Source organism: Borostomias antarcticus (assembly GCF_949987555.1).
Source record: "Borostomias antarcticus genome assembly, chromosome: 7".
Taxonomy (NCBI): Eukaryota; Metazoa; Chordata; class Actinopteri; order Stomiiformes; family Stomiidae; genus Borostomias; species Borostomias antarcticus.
Genome location: NC_140240.1, coordinates 22,725,030 through 22,743,769, shown reverse-complemented (window position 1 = coordinate 22,743,769; position 18,740 = coordinate 22,725,030). Strand labels below are relative to the sequence as shown.

Genomic DNA, 18,740 nt, shown 5'->3' with positions numbered 1-18,740 from the left:
TACGCTCAAATGGGGAGCGCAACTGCAGCCTGAACACAGTTCCTGACTGGCCCGGTCAAAAACGTAATCGGAGAGAAATCGGTCGAGATAGGGCCCAAGTCCGGACTGATCTGCGAAACCCGAAGGTGAGCTCGCGAGGTCAGGGATGGACTCACGAGGCTAACCCAATGTTCCCATTTGATGTACGGGTTCAGATCTACGCGCCACATAGAAAACCCCGACAGCCGAGCGACAGCGACGTCCAGCGATCGCCACAAACGTTCCCTCTCAGGAGGATGCAGCGCCTGACCGCGGACGCGCCCGTAGCTACTTACACCACGATGCGTCGGTTGAGGAACCAGTACTTGCGCCGGTGGCGGTCGTAGCCGACGGGCAGCTGGCGGATGAAGGGCTTGCTCTTCTGCGCCTCGGGCACGCAGTCCGCCACGCCGGGAACCCGGTGCGCCACGCACACCTCGCACTGCCACTCGTCCTCGGGCACCTCCACCAGCGGCGGCTTGACGCACTCCAAGTGGTAGACGGCCGAGCAGGTCTCGCAGCAGAGCAGGTCGCCCAGTCGGTGGCAGACGCGGCAGTGGTCGTCGTAGGCAACCACGCCCTCCGACATCAGCTCCTCGCGCGCCAGGTTGGTGGCGAGGAACTGGTCCACCAGGAACTGGAGCACCTTCACCTTGCTCTCCAGCGGCTCGAAGGGGTACTCCTCCCCTTCCTGGTAGGGCAGGACGTGGCGGTACTCGGGGTCGCTCTCGCAGTAGGCGCGCACCACCTCGGGCCAGGTCATGCCGTCTACGAAGTACAGCGTGGAGTTGACGCTGTCCTTGAGGTCGGCGGGGCCGAACGTGGTGTTGGACGTGTCCTCCTCGCGCAGGATGGCCTTGAGCAGCGCAATGTGCGTCTCGGCCAGCAGGGTGCACTGCTCCTGGCCCGCCAGCGCCGCGCAGAAGTCCTCGAAGCGGAACGGCGACAGGCGCAGCACCGAGCCGAAGTGGCGCAGCACCTCGTAGACGGCCGACACGTTGAGCAGCTGGCCGGCCGGGATCAGCAGGTCCTCGGACGAGCGGGGGATGTCCAGTGGGGGGACGTCCTTGGCCTCGAGGATGGGCGAGCGCGGGCGGACGGCGCGGCTCCTCCGCCGGCCTGGGAGAGGGACAGAGAGAGAGAGAGAGAGAGAGGGGGATGGAGAGAGAGGAAGAGAGAGAGAGATGGAGAGAGGGGTGGAGAGAGAGGAAGAGAGAGAGATGGATGTAAAGGAAGAGCGATGGAGAGAGAAGGATGGAGAGGGACAGGGATGAGAGAGAGATGGAGAGGAGTGGAGAGAGGGGTGTAGAGAGAGGTGGAGAAGGGGGGAGAGGGATGTAGAGAGAAGGATGTAAAGAGAGAGAGATGTAGGGGGAAAGGGATGGAGAGAGAGGGGGAGAAGAGAGATGGAGAGATGGAGGAGGGAGAGGAACGTAGAGGGAGAGGGATGGAGAGAGAAAAATGGGAATGGACAGAGCAAAAAAAGAGTGATGTGAAGTGCAAACAAATACATGGCTTCCATTGGAAATACAGGCTAGTCAAGTCATAGAGGACCCAGTTAGTTTGGCTGTATATAATAATTGCTGTATATAATAATTGCAATTATTATGTAGGTGTGTTTTGGAACAGATTATTCTTATTCAGTAACTCTGTGTGTGTGTGTGTGTGTGTAACTAGTTTGTTATTATGGCAATGCCAATGCAAACGCACAACTTTGTACCAAGTTGTTACTGGGAATCGGTAGTGATCTCACGATTCGATTTAGATTATTGAGATCACGGTTCGATTTAAAAAAAAAAATAAAAAAAAATTGATTAGCGATGATTATCGATGTGATAGATTCTAAATTGTCAAAGACTTTTCCAACATTTGACCAGAGGAACCCATTAAATACACCACAAGCGCATTAACCATGACTGGTAACACAATAACATTAGAGGGCCAAGAAGGCCAAGTCCACCCTATGCGGGAACGTCGCTAAACATACACAAAATGTCTGTAACCTTAGTGCAAAACAACAGCCTGAAAGGAATCTTTCAGAATTTGTGAATCAATCAATAACTGTAGAGAACAGAATCATGGTTCCAATTTTTCCTACCAGCTCCAGCTGTCTCTGTGTATTTATACCTCTGCAACCTATTCTCTCAGGATAGATATCCCTAGAAATCTCACCCCGAACATAAAACGTTTTTACGTGAAGAGCAATTCAGGTGAAGAGAAATTCACCATTTGAAAACTGTTTAACTGATATTCTACACACATTGTACAAGCTCCAGAGCTAAAATGTCAATAAATATTCAGAACACTTCCAGTCAGTAGTTAGCCCAAGTACACGCCGTGCAATTTAAAGAATTTGAACTGAATTGCCAAACTGATAGAACCTCTAAGGGAGTTGTGACAAGGCTTCAAAGTAATGGCGTTAATACTATGTGTGTGTTTGTGTGTGTGTGTGTGTGTGTGTGTGCGTGTGTGACCCTCCGTGCTGGCCCAGGGGAAGTGGCATTATAAAGACAAACAAGACCTTCTCCCCAGAGCACCGTGCCCTGGGTGAGGGACCTGTGTGTAAAACCTCCTGCCTTTGTTCCTGGCCATGCAAACTTTATGTATGTGTGTGCGTCTGTGAGTGTGTGTGTGTGTGTGTGTGTGTATGTGTGTCAGCATGTAGCATACCGTGTGGCTCTGTGTGTGTATGTGTGTGTGTCAGCATGTAGCCTACTATGTGGCTCTGTATGTGTGCATGTGTGTGTGTATGTGTGTTGTGATTATAGGTCATATGAAAGGCACATAAGCCCCTCACTGCACAATGCAGCCATGTTCACCAGGCCGTCAGGCCTAGAGAGGTAGAGGGGTGAGGGGTAATCTTCCTGAAGCACTTAACTGTGCATAGACCCACTTGTCTCTGAGTGACTGGGCTAGCATCACAGTGCAAGAAACGGGTCATCTGTGTGTGGTCTGAAAATGTAATGCTGGAAAGTGCACGCACATCCACAAATTCCACAGGTGCAGAATACGAATACTGGCAAACTTGAATAAAGATGAATATCCGCACACTGCTTGTTTGCTCCCACAGTGATTTAATAAACGAACACAACGTTTCGACCTGTGCGGTCTTCATCAAGTATCCTGGTATTACCCGACGAAGACCGCACAGGTCGAAACGTTGTGTTCGTTTATTAAATCACTGTGGGAGCAAACAAGCAGTGTGCGGATATTCATCTTTATTCTGGTCTGAAAATGTGCCTTTTGGAAGTTTGTGGGCAGGCTGTGACTTGGTCATGTAGTATTCCCCACTCCAAGAGTGATTTAACTTAAATGTTAGGCATAATTCTAATAATTTACATTAAGTCAAGGAATATGTTCTGCAACTAAATCTCAATAACTAAATGATGGGTATTGACAGAAAATGCTTCTTTTTTTTTAATCTGATATCCAAACTGGATGAATGATCGCACCGATTTTGTGGAATAGCAGGACTATACTACCCTAAAAGAAATATGGGGGGGAATCACGTTTTTTCCCCACAAGGCTTATCTGACACCAACATCACCAATGACCAGAGATTATGTAACAGATAGGCCCATTGATTTTTACAGACCTGTTCAGCAACTGTAAACAATGCACAGCCTGATTCCATGGCAGGTATATTGATCCTGCGGTATTGATGGTGATAACTGATCAGAGGGGTTTTTGTGGTGTTACGGTCGGCTACAACTTGGAACGTAATATTCTAATGAGTCGAGCAGCAACAGGTGAAATTAGATCAGAGCGCCTCTTTTCAAAATAAAGGCGCTGTCAAGCTCTGCCCGGCGTTACATAACCAGATACAACTCTCTGGTTATCAATCAGGTCGACGGAATACCAGCTATGTCCAGGGGACATGCAGATGCAATCTTTTGTTTTTGTTAGGCTGGTTTTTATTAACTTAATATCGGTTGGATAATAATTTCCATTCATGCCATGCGAACTGGGACTCGTGTGTGATCAATAATACGCGCCGCTATCAAAAGAGCCTGAATGTTTCAACAAACGGAGACAGTAAGGTCTCTTGTAACCAGAAACGCAAAAGACATCACCCTGCTAGATACATGTAACACGAGATTCCAGAAGAATACATGGAAAAGTGGCAACACGTTTCATCAAACAGTCGCAACATGTTTCTCTGTGAATGACGCCAAATGAAAATATTGCTTGCAGGAGGGGGAGATTCGATAACCTTTCATAATAAATAAATAAAGGACTCTTAACAATAGTAAAATATTGTGGTTGGGAGGACAGGTATATCCCATATGCTTATCTATCAAAATACCAGAAAATATGCGAGGTGATCGTAGCACCATCGGGCTAGTGGATCCAGTGTGCTCGATCTACCGAGCTCACTGGAGCTCGGTAAACAAAGGCCTGTTTCTGAGTGCAATCTCCATTTTGAACAATGCAGGCTTGCTTACCAAATGGAGTAAATATAAACCTGTAGCATTTCTGTATGCTGTCGGAAAGCCTCCTAAATAGCTTCTCTGAGGTGGTTGATATGCAAGCCGTCCTTACCTGGAGTACTGCCCAGCGTGCTGTGGCTACGAAAGCTGCTCTCGGTACAGTAGCTAGCATCATCCTCGTCCGGTAATTCCTCCAGATAATCGGACTCGTTGTCTACGGCCTCCTCGTCGAAATCCGACGATCGGTTCCCGTGCAAAAGTTCGTCCTCCTCCGACCTCAGGCTTATGTTATCCTCGTCCTCGTCGCTATTGTCATCGTAGACCACCTTGGTCTGCGGCCGTCTGCCCCTACTGCCGCCGCGGCCGCCTCGCGAACCCCTGCCTCTTCCTCTGCCTCTGCCCCGCGATGTCGTCGCAGCCCCAACTTTCCTCCGGCCCCTGGACGCGTGGAAGTTGTCCCTGTTGAGGATTTCCGTGTCGATATCCACTGAACCCCGTCCTCGTCCCCGTCCGCGACCCCTTCCCCGTCCGCGCATACCCCTCCTGCTGCCCCTGGACCCGCGCACCGGCCCGGGGGAAGCCTCCTGCATCAGCGGCTGTTTGGGCGGCCTTCCTCTTCTCCCCCTCATTGTAGCGAACAAGCTAGGATTTTGCGCTTCAATTTCGGCGCCCGAGCCGCCTACGCGAACCCGAAAAAACGGGTACCGTAGGAAAGGTTAACCAATGTCGCTAAGGTTCAAATTAGTCCCACCGAGCCCCGGACTCAATTTAAGGTAGAATGCTCAAACCGAATGGCCGGTGTCCCGCCGCTTCAGGTCGCCTGAGTCGCCATTTTTCTTCACATCTCTCCCTCCACTGAAAACACAGCGGGCCTGGACGGGGTCACGTGACTACTATTCTACAATAGATGCATTCGCCCTGTTAGTTCATAAAATTCCTTATCCATGCAAACACGATGACCCGCGATCCTTTAATTATGGTCCGGTTGTAATGCCAATTTGTAATCATCTCGAAAACGACGAGTTGAACGTACTGTAACACAGCGGCCGTGGGTTTTTCTGGTCTGACGTCGTCGTCGTTGTTGTAGCAAGCGAGGCGAAGATAAGCATACGTCCGACATTGGCAGAAGCAGTTTCATAAAACTCAATTATTGTAAGTCTGTGCATTCTCGGAGTTACAGTACATTTTTATATAAGATAACAAGACCAGTTTAACATGCTGCAACACTGCAAAAAAGGATCTCTAAATACATAATGGATAATTACCAGTACACCATTCAGATAATCAATCAATTATTAGCACTCGAGTTAACTATGCATACAAACTAATTATGAAATTGTATAGGTTGTATAGGTTACATGTCACATGATTTATTACAGATAAAGATTTTGATAAAGATCAACATGTTTTACTTTAGTCCATAATTTCAGGACTAGACATCAACGCAACAAAAAATCCCAAAACGAATGAAGAAAAAAAAAGCATGCTAATAATTGTGCACATTAATTCTTCATTTTATTCTTCAGATGAGAGATTTCAATGTGTGGTCTCGCTACCAGCTAGCAAAGACATGGCACGTGCAACACTGTACCTCGTACAAAACCTCGCGCCCTCCCATCATCAGTGTCTGTCGCGGAAATTTATGTTATAGGCCTACATCGCAACATTTCACCTATATTGAACATGTATAAATACTGTAAATGAATCTGTGTCGGCTATTTTGGTGATTAAATCAATAGAGAACATAAGTTGTCGTGGCCGAGTGGTTAAGGCGATGGACTAGAAATCCATTGGGGTCTCCCCGCGCAGGTTCGAATCCTGCCGACAACGACCTTTTTTTCCCCTAAGCACAAATTAATGTATTTTCCCGCCAAGATGAACGCATTCACGATGTAGGTAGGTTGGTTTGACTTCATGTCCAGAATTGTTGTCTTTAACTCTCACTGCTACTCTGTTGCTGTCTAGAGCTGGGCCAACTTGCATTAGAAATACACCACAGTACACAATTAGCCACTCACTCTGTAGGCCCAATCTACTACTGCATGCCAACATACATCTGCACACTGAAGAGCCCAGTCACCACCTAGTTTATATATTCTACTATTCATGCCAACGTTATTAAAATCATGTTTTAATGCCATGTGCAGCAGCAGAGATGAGGAGGAAAGGGGTCCACAGCCAGCAACCGGGGGATGTGCATTGACCTTAAGAAGCAGCTCAAATTCCAAGAGGAGACAGCCCAAACTCGCCCCAGACCCAATATACCCGCCTGGTTTCTATTCACTGTTCAGTGCTTGGTTACCAGTCTAGAGCCCTCTGGGATCCTGTCTAGAGCCCACATACTCCAAAACCAGACCCAGTTTAGACCCACACAGATGCATGACCAGGACGGGTTTCAAACCCACAAGCTCTCGTTTGTGAGGCGGATGCGCTAACAGTTGCGCCAACAGGAACGTCTCTCTTGGAGGACTGTTAGCACGTCCGCCTCACAAGCAGGACAGCCTGTGTTCGAATCCAGCCCAGTGCAAGGGTTACCCGTGGACATACCAGACCAAGTATTCCAAGAAGTTCTGTGATGCTACTGGTTTCCGAGTGGAATTCTTTTTCGGAGCACAGCCTGTTTTTGGACAGGGGGTTCCGGATCCGGTTAGACTGGAAACCACAACTGCAAACAGGCCCCAGGGTGGACCCCATAACTGTTTTGTTTTTTTACTTCCCTCTGGAAAATTAGGGGAAGGATCATCATGTACATTCCCCCCTCCATTCCTCTGTAAAGTGCACTGTGTTGTCTCTGTGTATGAAATGTGCAATACAAATAAAATTTGTTTTTGTCCTCTGATCTAAAGAAACCCATTTGAAAACCTGCAGAAACCACTCAACCCAGGACCAGTTTGGAGGAAGGTGCCTTAGGGAGGAAAGGTAGGAGAGAGCGATGCCATTGGCTCAGATGGCACACAGACCTGTAAAGGTACAGTAGGTGAGCCAGTTAGAATAATCCTTATTGTATTGTAAATATTCCTACACATATATTATATATATGTGTGTGTGTGTATGATTAGGCCTCCTAACCTCAATCTATTACAATACAAGTATCTACATGTACTCTTATAATCAGGTTGTTACAAGGCTAGGCCTCACCTGTGACCATCCTCTCCTGTCTGAACAACCTTTTTTGGGCTGCCATCCTGACAGAATATCACCAAATTAGCCCAATTGCCAAACGCACACTCTTTGTGCAGCAAATACATTGACTATACTGAAAGACAGCAAAATTGCCGCACAACAAAATCATTGCTAGGGACAATTCAGTAATGTTAATAATCACTGGATATTGGTAGACATATCCCTGAAATATTATACCTTGATAACATAATCGATCTTGAAAACATGGTACAACATGTAGTTATTCACAGTCCAGGGAGATGGTTTATGACAATAACATTTGAGCAACCTCAGGTTTGAAGAACCATTTCTTATTCCAATGTTTATTTTTGGAGATGTCAGTAGCTATACTGTACATTACAATTCAGAGCTGTTAGTTTGAGAGAATTTTAATTGCCATTGCCGTTAATGGTATATTTTGTGGCATTATTCATTTTTGCAAAAAGTACTAAAATGCTCTCGGGATACACAGGCAAGGTAGAAAAAAACACAAAAAAAACGTAGTTGTGACCAGCATGTCAGGCCTCAAAAAACAAATGGCATATTATTAACTCGTCAAAATGGTATCTTAGTTTGTTGTTGAGACTTTCTGAAGTATAGGTAGGTAGGTACCTATAGGTAGGTTGGGGAGGAAATCAATGCCGTTTTATTTTATCTTTTTAAAAGAACACAGTCTAAAACAGCTCGATCACTTCGATGGTGTACTGGCCTATGTCCTTGGACTGCTTCATGTTGTGCAGCTCCTGGAGACTGCCCTCAATCTTCCCCAGCTCAGAGAACAACTTCACCTGGAAGAAAAGACGCGTTTCACTTTCAAGCAGGAAGCACTTCTTCGCACATTAAGAAACAAAATGGCTACCGTGCAATTTTTCCCCCCAGTTTCAGACAACAAATGTACAGAAAGCACCACACTGTCAATACTCATTGAAAACTATATCAAGCTATAAGAAAGACAGAATTAAAGAGACAGACAGACAGAAAGAGACAGACAGACAGAAAGAGACAGACAGACAGAAAGAAAGAGACAGACAGACAGAAAGAGACAGACAGACAGACAGACAGACAGACAGACAGACAGAAAGAGAGACAGACAGAAAGAGACAGACAGACAGAAAGAGACAGAGACAGAAATTGACACAGACAGAAAGAAAGAGACAGACAGCAATTGAGACAGACAGACAGACAGACAGACAGACAGACAGACAGACAGACAGACAGACAGACAGACAGAAAGAAAGAAAGAAAGAAAGAAAGAAAGAAAGAAAGAAAGAAAGAAAAGAAAGGAGGGGCATATAGTAACACTCTGCTATTTGCATCGAGGCCAATACCGCATATTTTACCTGAGTGCTGACAAACTTGTGAAGGTTTAAGAGCAGGCTGTGGGACTCCGGGGCCATGACCAGGACGGTGAAATGAGCGTCAAGCAATAAGCACACCCAATCCATGATCTAACACACAGAAACCACACACATCAAGACTAAAAACCATCCAAAACATCAGAATATAAAAACGGTTTGCACACAAAGGGGAGGTATGGACCTGTGTCATGGTCGGTGATCTCAAACCAGGCATTTGTGTGTTTACATCTTGGGAGTATTTCAGATACAGGAAGTGGAGATACTCGAGGAAGAGCTGTGAGGAATGGAAAACACAAACAAACAACAATATAAACCAGACATTTTAACTTCTCGTAACATCCTCACAGCTCTCTACTACAAAGTACGTCTACAACTATGTCGGTGGTTTATAGAGATGTGGAGAAGGAAACGGAGGATAGGGAACGTTAGGACAGCGCGGCGTTCAGTACTCACAAGGACTTCCTGCGAGGACAGGTCTTTCAGATGGGGCAGCAGGAAGTTGTCACTGTAGGCCGTCTGCAGGACCTCATTTCTACGACGGCACAGTTACAGTCATAACACCACAGCGAAGGTCTGAGAGTTCAAGAGGGCTCCTGGTGGCCACGCACGACCACAGCAGCGTTGGTTGACATTACTTAATCATTAGCTCATTCATCTTGAATCTTGAATTATGCAGCGTTCAAGTATTCAATTTCCCTTTCACATACAGAATATGGTACAGGCCTTTTTTAAATGTCCGTCTAGTGCATTGATACAAACTATCAACTGTCACAAATAGCCTTCGTGTGGAGCAGGGGTTCCCAAACTTTTCAGCTCGCGACCCCTAAGAGACTCACAAGCCCCACTATACTGGAGGTGTTGAAGCATGCAAATGTTCGCGCGCACGCACACTAATAGGCATACCAACAACAAAAGAACACAATCTATTGCATTATTTTACAATAGCAGCACCTATTGTATCATTATAAATGTTAATACTATTTTTATCTTCAGTAACAATTATGGTTAATAGGCTATTTTTAAATGTTTTTTATCATCTCGCAACCCTTCCCCCCCACCTCATCATCTCGTGACCCCCATCCCCAACCCCCGCTTTGGGAACCGCAGGTGTGGAGGATACAGCAGCACGGCCTTGTGGAGGCCCAGGGGGCAGCGATCCCCTGGCTTCTCCTCGTTCTGCCTCTCCTTCCTGGGTGCGACCGGTCCTCCGGGCGGTGCCTCGCAGCCGTCCTCCTCGCGGGGGGCGGGGCTGAAGCCGTTCTGCTGAGCGACGGCGGCAGCAGCGGCGGCGCCCCCCTGGCCCCGGCCCCGCCCCCGCCGCTCCACGGCGGCCAGCAGCCGCTCCATGAAGGAGACGCTGTCCGGCTCCAGGCCTGACATCTCCACCTCACTGTCGGGGACACTGCCAGGTGTGTGTGTGTGTGGTGTGTGTGTGCGTGGAGGAGGGGGGGTTACAGATATCACAGTTACAGATGTCAGACAACACTTATCATCCACAACGTTATTCTCCTCACTTGACCCACTAATGTATAGCAACTAGGGCTGCAAGATTCCGGGAATATTCACAAACCTCCCATGGGAATTACCAGGAATTTATGGGAATCAACAGGAATAAACTGGACATTTATGGGAACCATCGTGGATCAATTCTGTTTCCCAGTTTATTCCCGTTAATTCCCACTAATTCCCATAAATTCCCAGTAATTCCCATGGGAAGTTTGTGAATATTCCCAGAGTTTTGAAACCCTGCAACAATAAACGTTCCCCTATGGAGACCTAGTGGTGATTAATCCAACCATTACCAAAAAAGATGGGGAGGCAAACGGTGGGTCACCTGATGAAGGTCTTGAGACAGGCGCAGGTGACGGCCTCCGGGATGTCTGGGAACAGCTGCAGGCACAGCTGACACAGGGAGTAGTCCTTCTTCTCCAGGGCCAGGAGCAGGAGGCCAGGACACACACTGGAGGGGGTGGGGGGGTGGGTTCAAGAGAAGCCGCGATGAACAGCGGAGTCGCCCTTCAACGACTTCCTCATCCTTGGTTTCGCACAAAAACGAGGCGGCGCGCAGCTGGTTTTGTATCGATTGGGCTTTTGCTTGGCCGAACCCAGTATGCCCCTCCCCCCCCCCCCTCACCTGTGACAGAGGCCCCGGGTGTGCACCAGCTGTGCCAGGGCCCCGGGCGCGTAGAATGCCGGCTCCGTCTGGCTGCGCGCCACCAGGTGGCAGGCCAGCTGCCCCGCCGAGGGCTGCAGGTCCTGGGCGCGGCCCCCAGAGAGCAGGGCCTCCACCGCCCTCTGGACCTCCTCGGCCGGGTCCGTCTGGGAGGGGAGCAACGACACGAGACCGGCTGACAACCGGCACTACCCCACATCCACCGTGCTCTCCTCCACCCGTCCCCGCGTCAGAAGCGATAACTGCAGATTGTCTGCGAGCGTCGTCTTGTGAAGTGAAGTGTCGACCGAGGAGAGGACGTAAAGGTAGGAGGCCCCCGACGGCCATAAAAAGGCATAGCTGAGAACAAACTGAACGAGAACCAGGCCGCCATGTTGCGTTGAAATACCTTGATGAGCTCCAGCACTTGGTCGGCCGTCAGCGCTGCTTCGGACCGGCTCTTCCGAGACGCCTTCTGCATGAGAGGGACCAGCAGGAGAGACCAAGCGCCGATTCAAGAACCGCAACGGTACATTCTGACACTTGAAATGCATCTCTTTTATGTTGCCATGTTCTTTATTGTTGTTCTTTCACTTTTTATGCTGCCATTTTTGCCATGTCTCCCTTGTAAAACAGATCAATGGTCTTAACCTGGTAAAATAGGGGTTCTAATATTAATAATAATAATAATAATAACAACAACAACATGCCCCAGAGGAGTTCTGCCATGGCGGCAGAACGTCAGGACAGTGGAACTTACACTCGCCCTGGTCTCCGCCCCTCGACTGGACTGGTCGCCGTGGAGAAGGGCGTTCCACGAGGGCACAGGCTCCGAGGATCTGGACGCTGAACGACAGAACGGAGACAAAATGTTACCCAGAGTTCCTCTGTGGTATTCCGTCAAAGCCTCAAAAAACCTCGATGAGCAGATAGATCAGTAGAAAAAATGTCGCTTGACGAGTAGCTGTGTGTGTGTGTTTTCTTGCCTTCTGCTCCAGCCTGCTTCAGTTTCCCGAAGGCGGCCGCCAGGGACGACTTCTGACACTCGTAGGGGATGACGGACAGGGTTTTACCGTGTGGGATGAACAGCTTTCCAGAATAACACCACAACTAAGGAGGGAGAGAGAAAAGGAGGAGTTAGATGTCCCATTATATCTCAATAATCATGAGAGAGGAGTTAGATTTCCCATTATATCTCAATAATCATGAGAAAGAGAGGGGTTAGATGTGCCATTATATCCCAGTAATCATGAGAAAGAGAGGGGTTAGATGTGCCATTATATCCCAGTAATCATGAGAAAGAGAGGGGTTAGATATACCATTATATCCCAGTAATCATGAGAAAGAGAGGGGTTAGATGTGCCATTATATCCCAGTAATCATGAGAAAGAGAGGGGTTAGATGTGCCGCAGCTTGGCGTCATTTGAATGCACTTGAAGAGGTGAACAGTTCCTGTTGTTATCCGAATGCTATTCCAGAGTTTTCCTACCTGTCCGTAGATTCTCCCCACCAGCTCCTTGCCTGCCTGCAGCGTGTGGAAATTAGTATTCCAGATGCAGAGGAAATCTGAAACGGAGAGGAGATTTAAAATACTATTCAGGAAACAAACAGGAGCAAATTACATCTGAAACCGCTTATTTTGACTTATCTAAAAGTAATTTATCTTCTTAAAGGGGCACAATCGCACTTGTTTAGTGTTAATATTATTCGGATTAAATGCTTAAATTCTGTGTGTAGACCCTTTTAAAATCACAGTCGGTGCAGCCGCTTCCCTACGCGGAACACAGTATCACAGAAAAACCTCAAAGGCCAACCAGTCCACATTTAAGCATTTAATCCAAATAATATTAACTTAAACAAGCGAGACTGTAAACAGAACACATTTACTATACTTCAGTATGTTGGACAGACATACGGCTGAATAAAAAAAACAACTACGGTTTTGAAACCTGTACCCTCTACCATAAAAAACGATTCCTATTGGTCAGGGGAGGGGGGGGTCATCTACCTTTCCCGGCGCCAGCGGAGGGGTGGGGCACGCCCACCACGGCCACATGGGCCTCATCCAGGGAGACGGCGGAGGCGGCCTCCAGCGGGCCCTCCCCGACGGGCAGCGTCAGGAGCAGGCTCCGGGGCAACGCCTGGGCGCCCTCCAGGGCGCGCGCCGCCAGCACGCTACGGTACACACGCCCGTTAGGATCTGGGGGGGCGGGGTGGAGGACACAGAGAGGGAGAAAGGGAAAGAGAGATGAACGAGTTTAGACGTTGACAGAGAGTGAGAGAGAGAGATGGAGAGAGAAGGAGGAGGCGCGATGTCGTTAACGTCGCCGACGATAACCAGCGCCGTCACTGCGCGAAAGCGGTTTTGGTCTTTGCTGGTGTGACTGGCTGCGCCTGGTCGTCGTTGCGTCACCCTACTTAAGTAACAAATCGTAACCACACGAACAACACACTGATATATTACAACACACTGTCTATAGACTGGGTTTAGGTGGTGTGTGTGTGACTGTCTAGACTGGGCTGAGGTGGTGTGTGTGTGACTGTCTATAGACAGGGCTGAGGTGGTGTGTGTGTGACTGTCTATAAACTGGGCTGAGGTGGTGTGTGTGTGTGTGTGTGTGTGTGTGCGTGTGTGTGTGTGAGATTGTCTATAGACTGGGCTGAGGTGGTGTGTGTGTGACTGTCTATAGACAGGGCTGAGGTGGTGTGTGTGTGACTGTCTATAGACTGGGCTGAGGTGGTGTGTGTGTGTGTGTGTGATTGTCTATAGACAGGGCTGAGGTGGTGTGTGTGTGTGTGTGTGTGTGTGTGTGTGTGTGTGTGATTGTCTATAGACTGGGCTGAGGTGGTGTGTGTGTGACTGTCTATAGACTGGGCTGAGGTGGTGTGTGTGTGTGTGTGTGTGTGTGTGTGTGAGTGTGAGTGTGTGTGACTGTCTATAGACTGGGCTGAGGTGGTGTGTGTGTGTGTGTGTGTGTGTGTGTGTGTGTGTGTGTCTTACACAGACAGAGCAGGCTGATGTGTCGCCCGCTGACGGCAGGAGAGAAGCTGAGTGGCGCCAGACCGGCGTCCTCCCTCTCCAGGACATACCTCTGCAGGGTGTTGGGGTTGAGCGTCTGAACGTAGAGGAACACCTCCCCTCTCTGAGAACCAGACAACGGTTTAGACAGGGTTCCCACCCTAACCCCAACTGTAAAATTCCCTGATTTTCAATTACAAAAATGCAGAATTTCCATGACCTGTAATGGAAACGGAAAAACTGTTGACGAGCGATAAGGGAAGAAATGGACGCTGAAAAATCAAATAACCATAACAACCACTCACTACAGTAAACGCCAGAAATATTAACCGATAAAGAAAAATACCGCATGGGAAATGTGACATTTTGATAAATGTCAACTCAAATTTAAACATGCTACAAACAAAACTCCCTGATATTCCATGACTTGGCCCAGAAAATGATCAAAATCCCGACTTTCCATGTCTGGAATAGACTTTTTAAGATTCCATGATGCTCCAGAAATTCCATGACCCTTTGGAACCCTGTTCACATATATAACTTGTCAGACAACTAGGACCTATTCAACATACAACTTAACGCCATTGACTACACTACCGAGTCGAGTAAAATAAAAAATAAAAACACTACCTGTTCGGTTGCGAAGAGGACAAGCTGTTGATGGTCGACCACAATGCTGGTGCTCCACCTGGGAGAGGGAACAGACGGCGTCGTCAGCTGGGGAGCGCAGGCTAATAAGGCATCATCCACATCTTTTACACCCTCGCCTTCTACCAATGCTAGACCATTTCAGCCCTGGAACACCATGCATGGCTGTCAAGAAAACTCAGCCATAAAACAACGGGTTAATCACATAAAGGTATCCGCACACACTGCCCCCCAACCAACACCAACGTGGAATCGGTGTGCCATGTTTGTTGGTGACTGTTGGCGTCGGTTGGATGGATTTTGCAGCTAAAATGTAAACTTCCAACGTTCTAATAACAACTGCCAACTTTAGAACGCTGGGTGTCGGTTGACTCGGGCCGAGCCTCGATTGAAGACTTCAGTAACATGGCGATGAAGGCCCAGACAATGTTTCCCCTCAGGGCAATACAATTATCTTGATCATCTGCTGAATCAGGCCTTTTATTAGACCTGGGTACAAGAACCAGGGCGTGAAGGAAACTATTTTCTTTAGGGGGTCTAAAAAGCCAAATATCCCCCCCCCCCCCCCCCCATCGGTAGCAGAGGGCATATCTGACCTGATGACCTCGTCCTCTGTCAGTACGTCCTCTACAGGCTGCTGGGGTGCAGCGAGGAGGGAGTCCAGCAGTCTGACAGCCCCCCTCTGGAACAGCACCACCAGCTCTCCCCCCGAGCCCGAATGGACTCTCCACACATCGGCATTCACCTGCAATTTACCCAAGCAAAGAGGGGATGTCAGTGGGGTTGATAATGGCAGAGGACTTGAGAAAGATGAGAGCAAAGAGAAATCTGGGTTGTTTGGTGATGGCGAGGGTTAACCAGAGATGCATAATGTTCAGCATGTCTGTGAAACCGTGTCATACTTACAGTTGCTTTGAATGCTTTGTCCAGATGTATGTCGTCATCTTTCCAAACTCTGATGACCTAAGGAGAAAAGACAGCGGGTAATCTCAAAGCTGTGAGTTTTACAACTTCTCAACTAATATAAACACAAATGTAGCCGGTGTGTTCTCTTTACCTTGTAGTCCGAGACTCCCACGTACTCCTTGGTCTTTGTGTTGTAGACAGCAGGGCAGGTTAGGATCTGACCCTGTTTCACAGTCCAGCTACCCAGCGGCTTCTGGTCTGAAACCTGCCAGGAGGTCAGGACAGTCAGAAAAAACACTTTCCATTGATTACCACAACAAGTATGCTACTGTCTACTATAAACTAACAGTGACGGAGATTGATCTGAGAGTCACACAAACGTACTGTAAGCAAAGCAGAGAAGGCGATAATGTTGGCTAGCTGAGCCACCAAGGTATCTAGCCAAGTTAGCTAGCTGGCTAAAAAATAGGATGTTACCGACAGTCATCCCCCTACCGTAGGGCGGTTGCTGCTACATTTCAAAGGTGTTTTTGCTGGTTATAGCCTGATCGTGTCGCTGAGCTGTACACTATCGGGTGGCACTAGTAGCTAGCACGCTAGCTTGCAGGCAAGCCGTGTTTTGAAACGCGTAGACACCGCGGACCCCACGACACGAGCGTGCCTGCTGGCATCAGCTGATCGGAGCTTCAGCGGCCCTCGTCCCACAAACGTTACCTTGAATAACGTGACAGATCTGGTCGAGTCGGTGACCACCACATGGTCGCTGTCTTCGTCCAGTTCAATTCCACGAATCCCAGAATCCGAAGCATTGTGTGCGTGTCCGAGTCCGCACAACGTGAATCCCTCAAACAGCGCCGCCATGCTGGATGAAGAAAACGGAAATCATAAAACTCGCGAGAGCTTAATGGAGGTTTACCGTAGAGGAAAATAGATTTTGGAAACAGACAGCACCCCCATGTGGTCAGAGGGAAAACTACACAATCTCAATGTGTCGACAGCATGGATGTATTCATAGACACTACTGTCGACAGTGACAGCGCAGGGCGAGGTAAAGTTTTCGGTGCCGTGCGTGTGTGCCTTTGTTAGCAGGATTGGGCAAAAACTACTTGACCGATTTTTACGAAAGTCAGTGGAAGGGTGTAGCATGGTCCAACTTAGAACCCATTACTTTTTTTTTTAGCAGATGAAGCACGGCTCGGGTCCACGGGCAGCTCCCTGTGTGGGGGTGCTAGAGACAGGGTTTGAACTGGGGTGTGTGTGTGTGGAGAGTTCGGAGTGCCCCCTCCTCCCCCAGCTGTGACCAGAGGGGGGTGCCACAGAGCCAGCCAAATACAGACACCCATTCACCTCCAGTCATTTTTACCTCCGCCCCAGTGAATCACGAGCTGCCCAAACATTCACCTCCATTCATTTTTTGGACTCGGATTACACAAAAACTAGACTGCTTTTCATGAAAATCGGTGGAGGGGTGTAGATTTGTAGAATGGGCCAATTTAGAGCCAATTCAATTTTGGTGTGCACAGAGCCACGAAATACATTCAGGGGAGGAGGTCTGTGCTCTCTGAGCACCATTATCTTATCATGTTATGTGCAGTTTTATATGAGTTGTTTACTGTATATGTAATCAAACACATACACACATGGACACTGGCAAGTGGAGTAGCAAGTAAACTTTATTTACTACAAGATTTAAGAAAAAAAAGAAAGAAACAAAGTACAACTAGAATCAAATGAACCCCAGAGGCCATAAAATATAACAAATATAGTAGGTGGAAGAACCTAGAATGACTTCCAGCAGCCGAACAAGGATGGCACTTCAGAGAAGAAGACACAGCACGACAGCCTGGCTACACACAAACCACCAAGAACAGAGGGACAGCGAAAGCTTGGTCCTTGAATGTCAGAAGAAACATCATCCATTTTGAAATACAGCAATAACACAAAATCAAGCTACAGCAGTACTGGAAAAAATACAACAGAAAAAAACAACCTCAAGATGCTTAAAATTGACAATAACCCCCCAATTGAAAAAGAAAAGCTTATTAATAATTTATTTCCACCAAATAGTATTGTCAGAATAAAAGGAGATTAAAATCAGACCATTCCAACATTCGTCGAGCTTTCTTTATTTGCCCATTCAAAACACATGTATGTCACTCTCGTACATAATATGGACCTGTAAATAAATGTCTAGAGACAAAATTAACCAAATACTACAACATTTTCAAAACCCAATCCATAACTTTTAGAAATAAACAAAACTTGAAGCTTTACTTGACATTTTGCATTACATCTGGTAACTTAGCCCACTGGCCGTCTAAAACATCCCTGGATTTCTGTGTTCCTGAAAAGAGAGACAGTCGTTACCAGTTAGGTGTGCCCCAAAAGAAACTGTACAGCAAAGACAAAAGTCACCATTAAGATAATTAATAGCTAGGCTACAGAATGTGTGAAAATAACAACAAGAATGAGTGAGAATCCTGCCTACAGAATTATTTGAAAGCGGGACAAGAAGTAGAAGTTTGGTCCAACTAAACCCAACTGGAAATTGACTGAGCTGTACAGGTGTCTTTGTGGTTAAATTAGGCTGTTCATCACAAAGTGCAATATGTCCACCTCTTGTGAACTATAGGGGAAAAGATATATGGTAAGAACAGTAGCAATCTGTTCCTCTTTACAAGACCTGCGTGAACATAATACTCAATAATATTACCCAGGCTGACACTGATGTTAATATCTCAGGAATGATGAAACTGACTTGATATGTATTTCAAAAAATCATTAGGGAGCTATATTTCGATGCTTGCGTTGCAATAAACTGAATCTGAAAGAGAGTAGAGACAAAGTAGCCTAACACCTCGCAGTTACAACAAAATGTTATTTTCTTCGTCGAAATATGCTCAGGAATTTCGGTATATGGACGAGACTATCACACTTTTTGCATGCAGAGGCACTGAGTAGCCTAGAGATTTGTAGGCTGTACTCCCAGAGCATGCTTAGTCTCAGATTATACAATGATTAACTAACAGAGCCTAACAAAGTCGCAT

General features: G+C 47.5%; 2 protein-coding genes across 2 annotated transcripts in view; both read right to left on the bottom strand.

Annotated features, from left to right (window-relative positions):
• Nucleotides 1-5,077, bottom strand: part of LOC311311768 (nucleosome-remodeling factor subunit BPTF-like) — a gene marked incomplete at its 5' end in the record, with an annotated part of 53,950 nt that extends 48,873 nt beyond the window's left edge. Inside the window, 2 exons of the mRNA XM_084441529.1 lie at nt 315-1,137; nt 4,561-5,077. Of these exons, the coding sequence (XP_084297655.1) occupies nt 315-1,137; nt 4,561-5,077 (1,340 nt within the window). The remainder of the gene's footprint in view (nt 1-314; nt 1,138-4,560) is intronic.
• Nucleotides 5,078-7,983: 2,906 nt separating this feature from the next.
• Nucleotides 7,984-16,554, bottom strand: nol11 (nucleolar protein 11; the record flags this gene model as incomplete). Its single annotated transcript, XM_084440564.1, has 18 exons — nt 7,984-8,398; nt 8,951-9,058; nt 9,150-9,242; nt 9,422-9,500; nt 10,089-10,370; nt 10,803-10,928; nt 11,103-11,287; nt 11,530-11,595; nt 11,881-11,966; nt 12,107-12,230; nt 12,610-12,686; nt 13,129-13,320; nt 14,122-14,263; nt 14,770-14,827; nt 15,384-15,532; nt 15,694-15,750; nt 15,845-15,958; nt 16,408-16,554. The coding sequence occupies 18 exons, from the start codon at nt 16,552-16,554 to the stop codon at nt 8,285-8,287; spliced, it is 2,199 nt and encodes a 732-aa protein (XP_084296690.1). The 3' UTR covers nt 7,984-8,284.
• Between the last annotated feature and the right edge of the window lie 2,186 nt (nt 16,555-18,740).